We start from the raw sequence: 20,287 nt of genomic DNA, 5'->3' as shown, positions 1-20,287 counted from the left end.
CCTGCACTTAGGACGGAAGAATCCAATGCACAGCTACAGACTAGGGACCGAATGGCTAGGCAGCAGTTCTGCAGAGAAGGACCTAGGGGTGACAGTGGACGAGAAGCTGGATATGATTCAACAGTGTGCCCTTGTTGCCAAGAATGTCAATGGCATTTTGGGGTGTATAAGTAGGGGCATTGCCAGCAGATTGAGGGACGTAATCGTTCCCCTCTATTCGACATTGGTGAGGCCTCATCTGGAGTACTGTGTCCAGTTTTGGGCCCCACACTACAAGAAGGATGTGGAGAAATTGGAGAGAGTCCAGCGAAGGGCAACAAAAATGATTAGGGGTCTGGAATACATGCCTTATAAGGAGAGGCTGAGGGAACTGGGATTGTTTAGTCTACAGAAGAGAAGAATGAGGGGGGATTTGATAGCTGCTTTTAACTACCTGAAAGGTGGATCCAAAGAGGATGGATCTAGACTATTCTCAGTGATAGCAGATGACAGGACAAGGAGTAATGGTCTCAAGTTGCAGTGGGGGAGATTTAGGTTGGATATTAGGAAAAACTTTTTCACTAGGAGGGTGGTGAAACACTGGAATGTATTACCTAGGGAGGTGGTGGAATCCCCTTCCTTAGAAGTTTTTAAGGTCAGGCTTGACAAAGCCCTGGCTGGGATGATTTAGTTGGGATTGGTCCTGCTCTGGGCAGGGGGTTGGACTAGATGGCCTCCAGAGGTCCCTTCCAACTCTGTTATTCTATGATTCTATGAAATAAATTTGTTAGTCTCTAAGGTGCCACAAGTACTCCTTTTCTTTTTTCTATGTCTATGCATGATAGCTATAAACCTGTTCCCTTTGAAATGTGCACACTTGTTACTCTAATAATTAAAGAGCTCACTGAAGGCTTAGTTTGCATCTCCTATTCTTGTAAATCGTCCCATGGCTTAACTGGGGCTATTTTGTGAGTCTGGAAAATTGCCTTCATTTTCTGTCACAACGACTCATCAGGCTTCATAGAATGAATTGGTTACTGTTAAGAAATAGTTGTCAGCCCCACGCTAAACTGGCTGACAGGGCTACACCACTGTGTTCTGTTAACTTGTTACAGTGTATAAACTTTTACACAGTTGATCCTGCAACTCCAGGAAGGTAATTCCATGATATCTTAAATAATTTTAACAATGAGTAGCTTCATTTTTAAATTGCCAATGTTGTTCATATATCCCATATAAAATGCTATATTAGAACGCTTTTCAATGTCTATGCATGTTAGGTATAAACCTGTTCCCTTTGAAATGTACACACTTGTTACTCTAATAATTAAAGAGCTCACTGAAGGTCCAATTTGCATCTCCTATTCTTGTAAATCATCCCATGGTTTAACTTGGGCTGTTAATGAGCATAAAGGTTGCTAAATCTATATGCCAAATCTTGCTATTCTTACTCAGTCCCTCTACAGGCATCACCCCATTGAAGGATTTGGCCATGTACTAAGTAATGGATACATTGACAGGCTACCAGCTCAGAAGATGGGGTAATCTAGTTAAAGCAGCTCAAGTTTTAACTTAAATTAGCTTTGTGGTCCAGCTTTACCTCATGATTGGCAGCAGTACTGTCCTCATCACACTTTATTTAATGTTAGCTCAGTACATCCAAGTAAATGGCGTGAGTACAAGGTAACGGCATAGCTCATTCGTCTCATCAGAACAGAATAATCCCTGTACCAGTAAGTCAGTGCTGCGAGACACTGACGTAAAAGCTAACCTTCAGGTATTAAAATGAGACCACAATCAAATGGTGCAGGAAAAGAAAGAGCAAGTGAACGCAAAGGCAAAATTTGCTCCCACTTACAGGGGTTCAGATCCAGAGTAGCCCCATTGCTCTCTCATAGACGTTAGAATGGTGCAACTGCGAGCTGAAATTGGGCCCCAGCTTAGTTGGCAGCTCTGTGTTAGAACAAGGCGTAAGACTTACTGTAAATAATGTAGCTGCATTAAATCTACAAGGCATTGTAAAGGCCAGTGAGTGTAATTACAGTCACAGAGACCGTGGGCCAGTTCCTCAGGTGGCCTAGTTGTGTTGGTTTCCGTGGAGCTCTCCCGATTCACGCCAGTCGAGGATCTGGCCTGATGTTTATTGCTGCGTAAGCCAACTGTACTTGAACAAACTGTTCAGAGAACTGCTCAGCAGACAGAGTGCAATGCAAATACATAGGGGGGAAATAGAGAAGGAGCAAAGGTGCAGCAGGTATTAAGAGAAGAGAATGAAGTGAAGGGGATGAATATCAATGAGAAATGTCTCATGTAAAGATCTTTATACACTAATAAAACTTAGTCAGATTTAGCCAGCACTTACACTCCATGAAATCAGTGGGTCAAATTCTGCTCCATGTTCCACCTGTGTAAATGTAGAATATGTCCATTAACTTCCATAGAATTACAGTAGTTTACATGGGCAAAACAGAGCAGTGAATTTGGCCCAGTGGATTTGCAAAACAAAGTGTAAAGCAGGCCAGCAATGGGGCAGATGCTTTTCCCTCTAGCCACGAGGTAGTACTCCCTATTTATGGGACCACTAACACCAGAGCTGTGTTTTTAAATTCACTTGTGAATACATATTAACACTCCTTTTTCCTGTGTACGCTACACCTCAACTCATAACTAACTGAAGAATACAATCACTCACCTTATTACTAGACTTGGCAGGATTTGATTTAAATCACTAGTCATCGGTAAACATTAATTTTATCAGAAATAGATGCCAAAAATATCCATTGATTGCAGTCGGCAAGCGCAGCCTCCCCTGCACCTAGCACCCTCAGGCATTCAGATTTCAGGAGGCACCAGGTGTGTGGAAGGCTGCAATTCTTGCGGGGCAGAGCAGAGATCCCAGCCAGGACCACAAGGAGAATGACTAATTCCCAGCTGCAGGGGAGGCCACCACCCCACTGTTGAATGGCTCCTGCCCAAGGACAGTCCCTGCATTTACAGCAAGTGAGTGGGGCAGTGATAGTGGGAATGCAGGGGCTCCCTGCGTGGCCCTGGGGTTGGTGACAGTGTGGTGGCTTCCCCTACAGCCAGGGGCTCATCCTCCTCCTTGCATTCCTGGCCAGGGATCTCTGCTCTGCCCTGCCAGAACCGCAGCCTCCTTGCACCTGCAGGGTTCGGGTGTCACTAAATAATCGTTCTCTCACACACACACACACACACACACACACACACACAGTTAATTTTGCACAATTGTGAAAATTCAAATAGAAAAAAATGTTAAAAAATGCTTTAAAAACCTATAATCTCACACAACCAAAAACATTAAGTTGATAAAAATTGGTATCTTAGTGAAACAACAAAATGAAAATCAAATTCTCCCAAAACTACTTATTACACATTCCACCCTTGTTGTTTCTTTCCTGTGAACTGTTTCTGCTGTGGAGTGGTGAATGTGGCCTGCCTTAGGATACACAGGCCAGACTCCCATTAACCTCAGAAGGAGCTATGAATGTCCATAGTGTAGACAGTTTACAGTGGATTTGCAAAGAGCATCAATCAGGGCAGAATTTGCTCAGGACCACAATTTTTTGTTTTGTAGGGAATAGCAGTACAGGTATTTGCTTGTTTAACAGGGTTGCAAGGTAATATAATGGTACTCTTGTGAGTTTCCATAGCATGTCTGTTCCTCTGGTCTTACTTATTTTCCTTGCTATTGCATATGAAGACAATATAGTCATCTGATTCGTCAGCTTTTTCATAATGATCATCTTATATTACGAGCTTCCTCTTTGCACTAACTTACCTATAACAACGACTGAATCTATTACCAGGACTAAAAACAGTGAAAAGAACTATATTTCCTTTACCAACAGCACATCCTTTCCAGAAGGGACAGTAGGGTGACCAGATGTCCCAATTTTATAGAAACAGTCCTGGTTTTTGGGTCTTGTTCTTATATAGGCTCCTATTACCCCCCACCCCCGTCCCGATTTTTCACATTTGCTGTCTGGTCACCCGAAGGGACAGAAGGCTGTGACCTACCCACATACAGTGTGGATGGTATCCACACAACTGATAGTTTTATCTGTGGGGGCGGGGGGGGGGGGTTGTGCCCAGGGGGCAGTCGGGGAAGAGGGCTTGGCCTTGCACTATGTATGTTGTTTGCAGTGTTGTAGCCATGTTGGCCCCAGGATATTAGCGAGACAAGGTAGGTGAGGAAATATCTTTTATTGGACCAACTTCTGTTGGTGGAAGGGACAAACTTTCAAGCTTCACAGAGCTCTTCCTCAGGTCTGGAGAAGGTAACCAGAGTGTCGCAGCTAAATACAAGGTGGGACAGATGGTTAAGCATAAGAGGTTCACACATGCTGTTGGAGGCCACTTAAAATGAAGGGATCTTGAATGTACTCACACAGAAAAATGATAAAAGACAAAAATACCCTATCACCCATGGGTGAACACTTTTCACCCACTCCATGTCTGACCTCTCTGGTCTTGTCCTCAAAGGAAACCTGCACAACACCTTCACAAGATGAGCCTGAGAACTTAAATTCATAACTCTGCTGGACTTAACATAAAAACCATGGACTTAACAGAGACACTGGTTTTATGGCTCATTACAACAATTTGTAATGCTGCTGTCTGCTAACCCTTAATTGCCTTAACCATTTTAAGTGGTCTCCTACAGCATGTTTGAACACTTTATGCTTAACAATCTGTCCCTCCTTGTATTCAGCTTGGACACACTGATTACCTCCTCCAGACCTGAAGAAGAGCTCTGTGAAGCTTGTCCCTTCCGCCAACAGAAGTTGGTCCAATAAAAGATCTTATCTAACCTACTTTGTCGCTCTCGTTATGTACACAAGTTTACCGTATTCTCAGCCTGACCCATTTGTCTGCACTCACTAAATCTGGGAAACTTTCAGAGCAGTTTCTTTTTAGCCATTCATATTGTTGGAAATGCAGTTAATTATAGCAGAGCAAGATGATGCAAGCAGCTTGGGATGGTATTTAAAACGCAGGGCCTGATCCTGTAACCCTTACACAAGTAGGGATGACTCATGTGAGTCAGGTTACTTGCATGAGCACTGGCTCCTGAAGATGCCCTGAATTTGTCCCAGAGGAGGACTAAGAATATTCCCGTTTGGGTTTATGTACCTCTCTCACCTTCAAGAGGAGAAGTCTCTTAATGATTCTAGACCTCTCTAGTCCATCCTCTAGTATCTGAGCATGGAACTGTGAAGCAGAATCTCCTGGATCCAGCTCTGGCTGATTCCTTCTCTGACCTCATCAAGTCACTTGGCCACTCTGCTCTCAGCGTGCTGGAATGTTGGGAGACTTAGTTAGTACAGGTTTGTAGAGTGCTGCTGTATTAGTGGCCAGTCACAGTGGTCATTCATGAGACACCACCTCCAGGGTATTTTCAGTATACCAAGATTCCTTTGCTGCAAGAGCACTTTTCTCCTTAGCTTTCAGTTAAATCAAGGGGGAATATTTGAGGCAGGGAACTTGACTTGGGGTTCTCACATCCTAAAGGTACCTCCTTTTTCCTACAGAATGGAAAATAAATGTATGTGAGGTTTAGACATTCCTACGCTGGAAATATTTTCATGAACAGTTCTTAGGGTCTGATCCTGTGAGACACTGGGGACCCTCCAGAGAGGGGCTAAGCATCCTTAGGACTTCTCCTGTTTTTATGATCTGAAATAACCCCTTTGGGGATGCTAATGGCATTTCTTGTTTCCATTTAGCCATGTAACACAGACGACATCATGGATCCATCCAGTGACCAGTGCACTGAACTTGTCCTGCTCCGAGGAGAATGCGGAAGACCGGACCAGAGAGCTTCCAGACCCCAAGAGCTGAGACTGGTGGAGAGTAGTTTCAGTCTCATTTCAGCATCTGGATAAGAAGATGTACACCTTCCAATAGTCTAATGTAATAGCGCCAGATATTACGCCTATTGAAGTCAATAGGAGCTTTGCCACTGATTTAGGTAGGATCATTTTCAAGGCTGAAGTTCACCTTGGCAAAATTTCCACTTAAACCCTTAAGGACTTAGGTGGTGCACAGGACCTGGATAAGTCCTATGCACAGGGGTCACTCTCACTCTCATCCCTTAGGATTTGATCCTGACCTTTCACCACTTATACACTGGTATAACTTCATTGGCTGGAATGGAGTTAATCCGGCTCCGAGTATGAGAACAGAATTGGGCCCAGCGGCTGTAATTCTCACAGTGGCTTCAAGCTGCTTCTAGAGCCATAACATACAAGCTGAGCTTTTTTACCAGTGCTAGTAGTTGTAATAGAGATGCCTTTTCTGTAACTACTGAGTCAGTCTGTTTTTATAGCAGAAACTTTCAATGTATTTTGCTAGCAAAAGTTTATGACAATTTGTTGTAAGTATTGCAGCCCAGATGACTTTTCTACAAATATTTTTAAGATGAATGATTAGGCCTTAGGAAGACAAGGCCTTGATGAGTTGTCAAGTATAAAGACACAACTTTGGTTGAGAAAGCCATACTCTGTCAGCATAATCGTGCAATGAAAATGATTTCACTTTTGTACTCTGCTAAACCTACAGCCACATGCAACTATTTCAGCAGAAGCTGTGAAGTTTCAAGTACGATGAAACCTATGAAAGTACCTCTGGGATCAGCAGAATTCAGTCACCTCCTAGCAGTGGGTCTTTAAGTAGACACAAAACAAATTCATTCTGGAGATCTTGAGGATGTTTTAAAGGGGTTACTCAAAATGAGGTGCTGCTGAGGCCCTACAGACAGGTTTCACTGTACATCAGCAGCATGAGATATTTTAAGATCATGTTACACTCAGCACAAGGGCTGACTTCTGCTTTGAGTGCCTGATTCTACAATAGGTCACTATAAAGGCTCTCCTCTTTTTATATCTGTGACGATGACAGGTATTGACTAATGAATGAAATAAGGAACACTAGAAGCACTGATGAATATGCCAAACTAAAACAGTGGTTCAAACCTTTAGAACCAAGGAGTGAGGCTCTGTTTTAAAGGGTGAGGCGGGCACAGGCTACAGCCTGAATTCCTTTGGGAAGCATACATAGGAGTGTCACACTCTGAAAAGATACAACTTAGCTCCACTGGTCAATTCAAAGCCAGGTCCCCATCCCTCACACCCTCAATGGGGAGTCTCTGACAAGTGGTGGAGCTGGATTTTCAAATCTTCGTACTATTGAGCAAAAGGACCTGACTTATTTACAGCTCCTACACCTACTAAAACTCTCCTTGCCACCTTCCCCTCACACCCGGTGCAGAGCCAGGCACAGGGTAGCTCTTAGGCCTTTAACATTTAATTTGCTTTACAGAGCAAAACTCCGAGTAAGCCTCCTTTCTGAGTCACAGCGTGGCTCTTTATCGTATATGCTCCATGTACGACGGCGTCACACCCGGGATAGCCCCTCCCAGGGAATCTGTACTGCAGCGCAGAGAAGTTAGTTTTGCCCAGTCTCTCCCAGAAGCAGATGTCATTCCTAGTGCTGAGCAATGTCATACTCACTCGGGAGGCTGGTAGGAAACGTTGTTGTGTTCTTTTAAGGGCCAATTACCCATGCACGTGGAGTCCGTGTCCCTTCATGTAGCCAGTAGAGGGAGGATGTTATGGAGGGAGCTTGACCAGCAGATCCACTGAACAAACCCTCAGTATGACAGCAGGCTGGAAAGCTGCCATGCTTCAGCCATGATCTGCTATGGCCTCAGAGGGAGGATTGTGCCCCCATCCCTCAAACCACCACATAGAACCACTGACCAGAACCCATTAGCAGGGGCTTTGTGTCGAGCTATAATGGGCCCTTTAATCATGCTGTTCTTCTCTAAATGCCCTTTAAAAACTGGCACAGACTCCTGCTGCTTGCAGGACCTTGTACCAGGGGTTTTCTGCAGTTTCCTTAGTCCTAGGCGTCATGTAAGTGCTTTGTTTATTACAGAGCCAAGGTGGATGAGGTAATTTCTTTCCTTGGACCAACTTTTGCTCTCTTTCCGGTGCGTGAGAGTTACACGGTGATATCTTGTTTGAGGCGGTCCCTTCTGGAGTATGTGATGTTTATTCCAGGCACTTTCTGGCTCTAATCAGGGATTTCCTACGAATTCTGTTTAGTTAGGGCATATATAGACTGTGCCGCACTGATTTCTTTGTGAGAGATTTGAATCAGGTCGTGGCTACGCTATCCTCCCAGGGCTTGATTCAGCCGTGGGTTATGGTATCTCAAAGTACAGGTCGGTGGTCACAACTCCACTCTGCCAGTGGCTTCCCAGCCAGCCAGCCCAACCTTGAAAGTGGATGGGGGTAAGGCTAGGACCATGAACGAGGCAGGCTCCACCCATTGGATCCACTGCAGGAGGGCAGCATTGTGAATGCTACCTGCTTGCCCCAAGGAGTGAACACTGACCCCCTGCCCTGAGTATGCAATTCACTGCTTACTGCAGCAGCGAGGGAGAACCCGAGATAAAATGCTGGCATTCTGCCTGCTGTGCTTACTTGGAGAATGTTTCTCTTTTATTTTGACTTGATAATTAAAGACTTCTTAGAAACAGATCGTTGCATCCATCTAGTTTCTTCTGTATTCTAGTGTCTCATCAGTCACATAAGTTACCATAGCTCATATTCTCCAGCACCGAGACTGTTTTGAAACCTGGGATCTCCAAATGTTCTCTTCTATTTTTGTAAGTTGGCATACTTGTTTCCTAGGGTGTTTTTTTTTTTTTCCTCTCACTGAAGCAGTTTGCAAAACAATTTTGATTACACTGAATCCTGTAAAGTGGGAAAACGGCTCTGGAATAATGTAATGAGACTTTGTAAAGAGCAGTTGTCAAAACACACAACTCTGTAATGGCTGCTTTACATTTTTACCGCACAATGAAATGTACCGAGTGGAAGAGCAATGGAAGTACAACTTTGTATCCATTAAGAGAACGAACAAAGGCGTTGCCAGAAAACAGATACTGGAGTACTTCAGTGGCTTCATGTACATCTATTTTCTACGTACAGTTGACCCCATTATAAATAGGCTTCTGCAACACTCTGGTATTTACCTTTACAATAGTACCTGTAGTACACTGCACCCTTCAAATTGGAAATGCTGCAAGTACCAGTGTTAGCAAGTACTCAGGTGTTGCAGTGACTGGAATAAACAGGCAGATTAGACACAAAGGTCGAGACGTACAAAGATATTCAGGCGCCTACAACTCTTACTGACTTCAGTGGGAGTTAGGCACCTAAATATTTCTGAGGCTCTGGGTCAAACTGCAGCTGCAAAATGCCTTCCTTTTAATTCAGCCCAATGTATCACTTAAAAAAAAACAGGGTAGATCACTCCCACACCATACTCACACAGAGAAACCACCCTGAGCATCCCACTGTAAGTTTCAATAAGGCACTACAGATGATTGTTTCACATCCTCTGACATACCACACAAAACCATCATTAGTTAGGGTGAACCCACCACCACAAGGCCTATGCACCACTCAGGCCCTCCACGGCCCAATTCTGCAGGACTAAAGTCACTGGGAATTTTGCTATGGATTTCAGTGGGAGCCCTGAGGGCAGAAGTGGGATTGAAGTGGTACATAGCCCTTGTGCTGTCCTCTGCGCAGCACTGAATTTCACTATAACATCTTACTTAAGTAAAGCCTCTCTCAAAGGATGACCCTGCTCACACTTGGCTTTCGAAAGCCCTTTGTACTATCGGAATCTTATGGAGTGACTGGCCACGCCGCCTTGTATTTAAAAAAACTCCTAAAGTGATGTAAAGCTCTGATGCTCCTTTCACAATAAAGATCTCAGTGATATAAACCACTTGTGTCTCTTTTATAATTAGCCCCCACAGCTTTGTGATATTATCCACGGCAGATTATGCAGCTGATCGACTCCAGGTCTTGCTCATGTTATAGAATTGTAATGAATGAAATCTTTTAGACTAGAAAAGGGAGTAAATGACAGCAGGCCAAGCCTGTCTGTCCCATTCCTTTAACCTTCTTTGTACAAAGGTGACTCAAAATGCGCCTTTGGGAAGGAATCTAGAAAACCGACAGGCCTTTCGAAAAAGCAAATCCTGTGTTCCAACCCTGCAATGATTTCCACACAGGCTCCCCGCCATGGAGCCCCAGTGACTTCCTTCAGGAGTCCGCTCACAAGGATTCAATAGCAGGGTGAGGCTCATGTTTGTAATCACCTGCTTACAAGGAGGCAGCGTAGTCCAGTAGGGCATTGGCCCGGGCGTCCTGTTCCCAGCTCTGCCACGGACCTGCATGATCCTGGGCAAGTCACCTCAGCCCAGATCCTCAATGGTATTTAGGCATCTAGCTCCCACCGATTTCAGTGGCACTTAAATGCCAGGGAAGATCTGCACCTCTCTGGGTATCCGCTTCCCATCCCACCCTCTAGCTGTCTTGTTCGTTTCGATTGTCGGGTCTTTGGGGCCGGGTCTTTGGGGCCAGGCCTTTGTCTCACTCTGTGTTTGTACAGTGTGTAGCACAATGTGGGTCCTCAGTTGCAAGTGGGACCTCGGGGCACCACCATAAGTCAAATAATTAATAATTACCATAAAGAAAAAAGCAAAGGGATGGCGCTTTGTCGTTCCCTGAAACACACACACCATCGCTGCTGTGGCGTGTGCATTGGCTGGTTTACTTCAGAGTGTGTTTGGCTCACGGGAGCTATGTATTGCCTGGCTACATCTACGCCACAGGCCCAGGCCTTGTCTCCTAGGTAACCAGGCCTGCTGAAGAGCGTGTATTACTGTTACCGAACGGGTCTTTGCTGGGGGGAAACGGCAATGTTGTTTTGCTCAGGAAGGATAAATGTGTCGGGCAGGGATGAGAGGCCAGTTCAAGCTAAGCAGCTCACGCTGAGCCGCCCCATGTAATGTTCACCAGCCCTTAAATGCTTCTCATGCCAAGCAGTTTTATAACTCAAACAAGTGATTCATTATTTTACATTAAGCCAGTTTCTGACAGACGGGGGCGGGGAGGAAGGGCAGTTGCCGCTGAGGTGGGGAAAACCCTCATTTGGAAGATCGTTAGTGAGTCAGTTAATAAGAGCAGCAAATAGGAGAAGCACCAAGGTTATGCTGCGAGAGGCCAATGACAAGAAAGTTGGCCTCCTTATCTATCCCATACTTAAGACACAGCCAAGTTCTGTTCTCACACCCTTAACTATTCCCTCTTCTGGGTAATGGTTGTTGCCAGATTACTAGGGTTGATCAACACTCAGAACGGCAGGTGAAACTACTCAGCACCCCTCAGCGTCCTTCATTGGGCATCCAAAATCGGCAGCCCCCGCCTTTTAAAATCTTGGCCTCTGTGGCTTGTCCTACATTATACATTGAGTCAGTGGCAAAATTTGGTGTAACCCCAGGAATCCTTATTCTAAGTCCTACGGTCTAACTCCAAGACAACTCCCCCTTCCCAGATCATTTACCCACGAGGTAATTTTGAGTAGCATTGAGTAGCATCTGTTCTGATGCTCAGAGCCAGAGCTCGGTCTGGTGTAATTCTGCATTGGGTTAAATGGAGATACACAGATCTACGGATCTGGAGCAAGCTTCACAGAAGTATTTAGACATCTAAAAATGCAGACTGAGTTAGGCACCTAATCTATTTTAAGGATAAATAAATTGGTTAGTCTCTAAGGTGCCACAAGTACTCCTTTTCTTTTTGCGAATACAGACTAACACAACTGCTACTCCTGAAACCTAATCCATTTTAGTGCTTTTGAAAAGCCCACTGAGTGCCTAGAGAACAGGAGGACTTGTGGCACCTTGGAGAATAACAAATTTATTAGAGCATAAGCTTTCATGGGCTACAGCCCACTTTATGCTCTAATAAATTTGTTAGTCTCTAAGGTGCCACAAGTACTCCTGTTCTTTTTGGGGATACAGACTAACACGGCTGCTACTCTGAAACTCTATTAGAGCCTAGCTGCACCTTCAGTTGCTTTGGCCTTTGGTCTTAACCATCAGATGGGTGGAATGATACTATGCTAAAAATTAAATGTCAGTGAATGAAGCCTAACCACTATTCTCAATAACCAGCTTTTTGTTTTCATGTAATGCTGAAAATACCGGCCATTTAACAGGTTGTACAATCCAGATTCTTTTTCATATTTTTGGCAGTTTGATCTTTTGCCACTTACTCAGGATTCTTCTCCAAACACAGGCTGAAGCTGCCACTGATTTAATAAGTTGACTTTTTTTTTTTTTTACATTCTTTTGGGATGACCTGCTTTATTACACAATAAAGATATTGACATTTCTACTAAAATTTGATCAGACAGAATTTTGCATCACTCACCAGACAGCCAAGTGCTTTAAAACAAATGGCTCTAAAGCCACAGGAATGATACCGTTAATTTTTCATCAGTTACAAATCAAAATAGACCCACATCAGACCCCTTGCTCTTCCCCATGCCCATGAACATTAGTGTACAGTTTGGAAATGAATCTCTCCCTGTGAGCTTGGATTTGGGTCAGATCCAAACAATAAGGTGCTTGTTTATGTGAAAATTTCAAAACAAAGTACTAATGAGGTTTTAGCATCAGCCTCTGCAAATGCTAACTCTGAATTGAGCTTGCATCTCAGCCCAAACCTACCATAACTCTCAGCACCAGTTCAGCCAGTTGGCCTGTGTCTAGTTCCCAGTTTAAGGATTAATCGCATCCAAATAACATATGCTTAAGTGCAGCCTGAACAGAGATGATTTCGTGAATCAGGCCCTGAGTCTCCTATTTCTACACATGTGCAGCTGTCATTATCCTTAGGGGAGGGATGACAGTGTACGCAATGGTTAGAGAAGGAAGCTCAGAGCCAAGACTTTGGGACTTTATTCGTGGCTCTGCCAATGACTTGCTACATGACCTAGGGCAAGCCCCTTAATAGCCCTGTTCTGTAGTTCACTCATTTGTAAAATGGGCCTGATGTGCATAAGCCCATCTTTAAAAGTTTTTAGTGTCAAAGGTGATCCACCTACCAAGTCCGTCAGGAAAGTGTTTACTAGGAAAATAAAAGTCACATCAGCGAGAATTTGGCCCCGCATCTTCCCCAAAATGTAACACATTCCATTTTTTGTCTTGACAATTACAGAAAGCTAAGAATGCTGCAACACTGGACAATTGTGATTAGGTGACACCACATTACTCCTTGGGGGGAACTTCAGTTTATGGGAATGAGCTGATAGGAAGTTTCTATTGAAGTGAATGATTAGGGGAGTTGTACGATGATTGATTCTGACTAGAGGGAAAGACTAGATGCTACTGAGTTGTGTTTAGGTTGAATTTGCCTGGAGATGTGCAGCTTCTGTCACCTCTGAAGGGAAAAACTTGATGCCAGAGCTGGGGCATGAGATCACTCTTCAATCATACTGAATCCCTGTTCAGTTTTCTGCCTAGAGGTCACAGGGTTTGATCACTCCAACATGGGCAATTATTTTCCAGTTCAAAGGGAGACTGTAAAGTCTCCACTAACTGCATCACAGACAAGTTGGTACAGACTGAAACAAGGATGTTCTTGCTTGTAAATAACAACAGCTGGGATTCCTTAGACTCTGGGATTTGCGTTTGGTTGGGGGAGGCAATCTGCTTCTGAAAAAAGCAAACTCTGTAGCTGCTAACACATGAGACACTGGGTGTTGTTTAAACTCCCACCATGCTGGGAAAATACATCAGTGCAGGAATGATCTGGGGTGAAATCCTGCCCCCCGAAATCAACAGTTTTGCCACTGACTTCAAAGTGGCCATGCTTTCATCCTCTGGCCTCCTGAGCTGTGAAAGGATCAGCAACAGTGTGCTATGCTGGTTCACCATTATGGCACAAACACTTCCAGCTGCTCTGGCTGTAGTGGCTTTCTTCAGAAATCAGTCTGTGTTCCTCAGCTTTGCTGATGCACAAATACCAGCCAGAACATTACAGAGCGTGTTAAGATACATGTGATTTTAAGGGACAAGAAGCAACTGGCCATCAGGTGTAACAGTAAGAGTGCAGGGACGTGGAGCAGGGTCTTGGAAAGCCAGCCAGTTGAGATTCTTTTTTACCATGAGCCTAATTAGAGGATTCTTTTTTTTTAATCCAGAAAATTGAAACACATTGCAGCTACTTGCCGATCCCCTTGGCAAGATAAAGCCAAGAGCATTGAGCCCTCCAGGAATAGTAAAGGGTTCAGTCTCTAAACACCATGCTGATCTGCATTTATTAAGCACTGTTCCATGTCACTGTGGACTATTAGGTACTGTAATTAGTCACCATGGGAGTTATGCATCCCAAGTCAAAGGCAACTGTACATAATTAATGTCATGGTCTATTACCGGGGCAGACAAGCCCATTAAGAAGGCAGCCTGTTGCTCTCAGAACTTATTGCTTGAGGGGAAAAATAATTTGAAATTAATTAAAACTTGATCTGATAGAATAGGAAATAGGACAGGGAGGGGCAGAGTACAGTGAAATTGCTACTTGGCGAATGAAAACTGAGACCAAAAAGGGACAATATTGTCATTAAAGAAGGCAGTGTAAGTGTAATTAACCCTCATCTTAATCATTTCTCCATCTGTTTGCCTTTGTGCCATGTATTCTAATCAAATTTCAATGGAGGTAGATGCCTAAATAGCTTTGAGCCTTATGGAACCTATTTATCTGGGCCTTGGTGGTTTCACATTAACCATTTGGATCCTCCTCCTCCCCCCAAAATGGGCAAGTTTCAAACCAAACTAATTATTAGTAAGTTTGCAATAGGACCCAATCCTATACTGGGCCTCTGGGAGATGCATTAAAATGACCAGGTCAGGCTTGACAAAGCCCTGGCTGGGATGATTTAGTTGGGGATTGGTCCTGCTTTGAGCAGGGGGTTGGACTAGATGACCTCATGAGGTCCCTTCCAACCCTGATATTCTATGATTCTATGAAAAGGAAAGGCCTTTTCCATTTCTCAAATCTAGGATTGTTTGGCACTGAACTCGTACTTATGCCTGTTTCAAGCCTGGTTTGTTATAACTGCTTGCCCTGAGTGTTATTCATAGACCAGTGCTGCTACTGAGGGGGCCGGCGGTTACCATGAGGTGGACTGGAAGACCCCAGTTGTTTCCTTGCATTCTAATGAACTCACCTTCTTCTTGTAAGGGAACTAAGGGTTATTGTCCCACTAGAGTGAAGGTTTGCTGCAGTATAAGTGGGTTTTACAGGACTAATCCTCAAGGCCAGGAGCAATTATCAGCTCCTGGAGAGGTGTTAAATACAACAGTGGAGGGTGATTATCACTTTGGTCTCCTCCTCCAAGGTGGCTGAGCAAAGGGGAGAGAAATTGCCCTTACTCCAAGGGAGGTAAGCAGAAATGGCTGGTTCACTGTCCTGCTCTAGCCAAAGGGAAGAGAAGCCAGAGTTGATCACAGGGGTGAGCTGTGACCCTACCTCCATTCCCCCAGTAGGGGAGGAGAGGGAGATTTTGCTGGGTAAGCCTTTTCCCACTCTGCTGAAATTCAGTTCATTGTGAAGTTTGATAGTGACAAATTTAACTGAAACTATTTCACTCCTCTGGGCAAACTATGATCCACTCCAGAGCTGGGTAGGGCAGATGAAGGGAGATTTTTTTTTTTCCAGAACTGCTTTTTATATATATATATAAACTAAAAGTGCCACACCGCCTCTACACTGCCTTGTGGTAGTGGTGGGCTAGGGTAGCTATTCCTATACAAATGCCCATCTTGTGTCTAATTGGTTTTTTACCCATCCCCAGGTTAGTTATTCTCCTCTCATTTCAAGTTCTTGCCAATACATCCTGCTGCCTGTGGGTTCCCCCCTCCCCAAAACACACACGCATTCTCTCTCCCTCTCTCCAGGGAAGCAGGGGGCAGAAGCTGTGGACGGAACCTCCACCACACAGGCAGGTGAAGTAGCAAACCCAGCCCCATCACAGACAGGCTAGAAGTCTTTGTGGCAGGGAGGGATGGGCACAGGTAAGGAAGTGAGGCTGCTGGGGCCTCTATAGGTCTATCCTGTAAGAAACAATCTGCCACACTGAGTCTCAGAGCCCTGGGTCATTTGGCTTGGGTTTGCAGGGTTTGGGCTGTGGGGCTAGACATTGCAGTATAGGGTTGGGCTCTGAGACACGTGCCCCTCCCCACCCTCCCCATGGGGGGTTTAAAACCCAGACTCCAGCCTGAACATTGACACTGCAGATTTGAGCCCTGCAAGCCTGAGTCAGCTGACCTGGGCCAGCCGGGCCATGCTGCGGGTCTTTTATTGCAGTGTAGACATACCCCATGTGTCACCTCACGTAGCCCTGCCAGAGCCAGAACTGGTGTTTGGTTGGCTGCACAAAACCAAATTAAACCTCAGGAAGCTTCAAACAAAATCCTCAAAGGAAATCTCACCCCCAAAATGAGCAACCGCCCGAGAGCTGGGGAATCCTTGAGGGGTTAAACCCCAAAACCAAACTCCACTGTTATGAAGCCACTAGAAGCAAAACTACCAAAATGCTATGTCAAGGGTTCCTGTGCAATGCAAAAAAAACTACATTCTCCCCCCGCCTAGTTACGGAGAAGAAAGCTGAGACTGGCTAGAACAGGATTTGCTGCCAGAGGCAGATCCTCTGCTGGTGTAAAGTGTCCTAGCACCACTGAAGTCTGATCTACAGAGCTTGATATCAATAGGGCTAGGACAATGTACACTAGCTGAAGATCTGCCCCCAAGTTTTACTGGGGGGGACATTTAAACAGTGACCATGAAGTAGAAATCTTGAGCAGAGAAACTTGGCTTAAAAAACCATCAGTATTAAGTAATTATTATTAATACTTAGCATCTTCTCAGCAGTAGATCTGAAAACGCTTTAGAAAGATGGTTAAACATTATTATCCCCATTTTACAGAGAGGAAAAACTGACGTGCCGAGGCCTAGATCCTGAAAGATATTTAGGCTCCTATGTTTCACTGAAATCAATGAAAGTTAGGAGTCTAAATACCTTTTGAGATCCGGCCAGAAGAGTTTACGTGACTGGCACAGTTCCATGGCTAGTCTACAGCAGAGCTGGGGAAAACAACACGCCTGCTAATTCTCCTTCCGCTGCCCTCTCCCCCTTAGGCCACACTGCTCTAAACCTGTACAGTTCAGTCACTAGAGTGAATTTGCATCCGTTGAGCCAGTTTTGAACATTGCTATAAGAGGGGAAAGTGATGTCTGGTAAGGGGGAAGCTCCCAAAGCTCGGATTCCTTCCAATCTGAATGTCTACACAGTGATTTTAAGGTCTGCAGCCCGAGTCTGCTATGGCCATGCCATGCATCTCTTATCGCTGTGTAGACATACCCAAAGGCTGCTGGGATTCATACAAGACAGGGTGCTGAGAAAATGAAGAGGTTGTTGGCAGATCTCTTCCTGGAGCTACCAGCTGCTTGGCAGCTGGATGGGTGCAAGGTCCTCTGTGAAGCTTCTGCTACTGTACTTGCCTGATTTGGCTGCCATTATTGAAAGGCAGTCATTTCTCAGCCCTATAGCTCTCAAAGTGGGTGAGCATTATTATCCCTATTGGCAGACGGGGATGGCTGAGATACAGAGGAGGGGAAGTGACTTGCCAAAGGTGAGCCGAGTCAGAGCTAGCAACAGAAATTAAACCAGCTGGGGTGAAATCCTCCTAGCTCTCTAGAGTGCACTGAATGGTTCTCTTGCCATTGGTTTCCTTGAGGCCAGAATTTCACCCCTAATTTCCCAGTCCAGTCCCCTCCCCTCAATCACAATTGGCAGCTATAAAATTTCAGCTGAAGCATGATTAGAAGAGAAACGTGGGCTTAGGCTCTCTGTGTGGAACTGGCAGAACAAATTAATGCTGTGTGCCTGGGGAACTCGGCTGATGTCTCCTGGTGTAACAGGAGATGACAAAGGTTATCAGAGCAGAAGAAACACACTTGGGTGAAAGTAAATACACCTGGTAGGGAAAACAACTTTAAATAGCTCCCGGTGACCTTTGACAATTTGCCTCCCTAGTGTAACACCAACTGAGGATGACTAATGACAGTTTATCAAAGAGCTGTCCATTTTCTGCGTTCAGTTTTCTGCTTTCTCTTCCCCCAGAAATTATGGCGTCATACTAATAACATATGTTATCCTGGGTGAGGGGGAGTAATCTCTGGAATCTCAGTGACAAAATCCTGGTAGATCGAAGTCAAAGGGCTCTTACTGCTTAATGAACTGAATATGTATATTGCAGTCACCTCTCAAGGCAGGTTGGGACCCCCATTGTGCGTACAACATCTAGCACAATAAATGGCAGTCCTTGCCCCAAAGACCTTACAATCAAAAAGACAAGACCTAACTGGGGGGGGCCTAAATGTGGCCGGGGTTGGGATAGAAAAGGTAACTACGGTAAAACCATGTGTGCGATTCTTAGCCACCTGGGATCAGAGATTACGATTTATTATCTGGATTAATAAGTGTAGGCGACAGTTTTGGATTTCTCACCAAGATTAATGTTTTGTGAGTTAATGTTTGTTTAGAATTGGTGGGTTGTGTTTTGAGTTTTCTGCTTACATAGGGATGCTAGGTGCTAACAGTAACCTCCTAGCAACATTCTAACTCTCTGGTAATTATCTTTCACCTAGCTAAACACTTGTGGTTTCAATTAAATAAAATACCTTCACTTCATATCATAAACCATTGGGCATTGTTGTTAAGGAGTTGCCACACTTCCCCCAGAGTTAGCTACATTTCAGTAGTAAGATAAGATGATCCCTTTGTATATTTTTGCATCTTAGTTTAGGTTTGCAAAGTTCTTTAAGATGAAAAGCGTTAAATTAATTTAAGATTGAAATACTTCAATGAGTAAGGTGATGAGTCACTCCTGTGCTAGTCACCAGCCAATCCCCAAGCCAGGAACTGGTCTGGTGACTTTCAGGGCAGGTGTATAAGCCTCACAGGTAGACCAGAAGCTCAGTTTGCTCAATGTCACCTGAGGGCTTGAAACTCCCTGTGGCCTGATAGTGGCAACGGAATCCCCAACCCTTCGCCTGCTCCAGCCTTGTTCTAACTACGGCTTTTCTCCAACCCTGCTCTGGACTCCTGATTCTGACTCTGACCAGCTCTATCACAGTTTCTGACCGTACTGAAGGAAGTGTCCAAAAAAAAAAAAAAAAAAAAGTAAGCTATTCAAACTTAAAAATCACTTTTATCTTCCCATTGTAGCCCAGTAGAGGTTTGAAATTTAAAATGTTTTCTTAATCAATTATAACTTTTCCCAGCCATTCTGTAGCTTGGTTCATTATTGTAGGGTTGCACGTAGGTGCTGAAATGTGTGCAATAATGTTGCTTTGGGAGGAGGGGGTTCTTAAACATATACAAAGCTACTAGTACTTAGAAACACACACACCTGCTTGATGTTGCAAACGCCACTGGTTCGGGGGCTTGATCCAAAGCTCACGGGAGTCGACAGAGCACTCACAGTAATAAGCAATATGCTAAAAATAAGGCTCTCAAGATCAGACCCCAAGGGAACACCTTACTGCGGTATTTGTAACAGCGCCTGTTACAGTACAGCAACTACAGCTAGGTCAGTGTAGCTGTGCGTTGTCTGAGGGCTCTATAGAGAGCAAAGTGTTGTTGCACCTTTCAAGGCATGTTACTCCATGATTCTGGGAACCTGTGAACTCCTGCAGGTCTGCCTTTTGGCTTAAGTTAAAAGCAATTTAAGGTAATAGAGAACTTCATTGTCACAAACATGATTTTAATCATAACTCTGTCTTCACTGAAAAGCCAAATGCATTTTTAAAAATGGGCCTCGTTCTGATCTCACTTACAGCAGTTTTACAGTGGGTTAATTCACTCCACTGATTTCATTGTAGTTACTCTTGTGATTGATCCCATTGCGGGATCAGAATTGGGCCCCACGGGAGTGATCTGTTGTATGCAACAAACTGCATTATTTCAGGAGTGATTATCCTGAGGCCACTTTAAAGACTTGTGAGCTATTTATCTTGGCATAGTTGAGTCTTGACATAACTTCTAAGTGATGAGCCCCAGAGCTCCAGCCGCTGCTCCCGCCCCCGCCCCCCAACCCCAGGGCCCTTTAAATCCCGGCCTGAGCCCTGCTGCCCAAGCCCCGGGATAGCAGCAGCGGGGCTCCGGCGGGGATTTAAAGGGCCCCAGGGCAGTAGCGGCGGCTGGAGCTCCAGGGCCCTTTAAATCCCCGCCAGAGCCCCGCCGCCGCTACCCCAGGGCTTGGGCAGCAGGGCTCAGGCCGGGATTTAAAGGGCCCCGGGGGGGCGGGGGTAGCAGCGACTGGAGCTCTGGGGCCCTTTAAATCCCTGCC

General features: G+C 44.9%; 1 protein-coding gene across 4 annotated transcripts in view; it reads left to right on the top strand.

The window, feature by feature from the left end:
- STXBP4 (syntaxin binding protein 4) overlaps positions 1-8,657 on the top strand; it is a 145,281-nt gene extending 136,624 nt beyond the window's left edge. For all 4 annotated transcript variants that reach the window (XM_074972241.1, XM_074972242.1, XM_074972243.1 and 1 more), the window contains one exon: positions 5,727-8,657. In XM_074972241.1, coding sequence (XP_074828342.1) covers positions 5,727-5,841 — 115 coding nt within the window. In that variant the 3' untranslated portion in view covers positions 5,842-8,657. The remainder of the gene's footprint in view (positions 1-5,726) is intronic.
- Positions 8,658-20,287: the final 11,630 nt, after the last annotated feature.

The sequence above is a fragment of the Natator depressus genome, chromosome 14, assembly GCF_965152275.1.
Source record: "Natator depressus isolate rNatDep1 chromosome 14, rNatDep2.hap1, whole genome shotgun sequence".
In the NCBI taxonomy this organism is placed as follows: Eukaryota; Metazoa; Chordata; order Testudines; family Cheloniidae; genus Natator; species Natator depressus.
The sequence above is the reverse complement of the archived record's forward strand: the minus strand, read 5'-3'. Positions and strand labels throughout refer to the sequence as shown.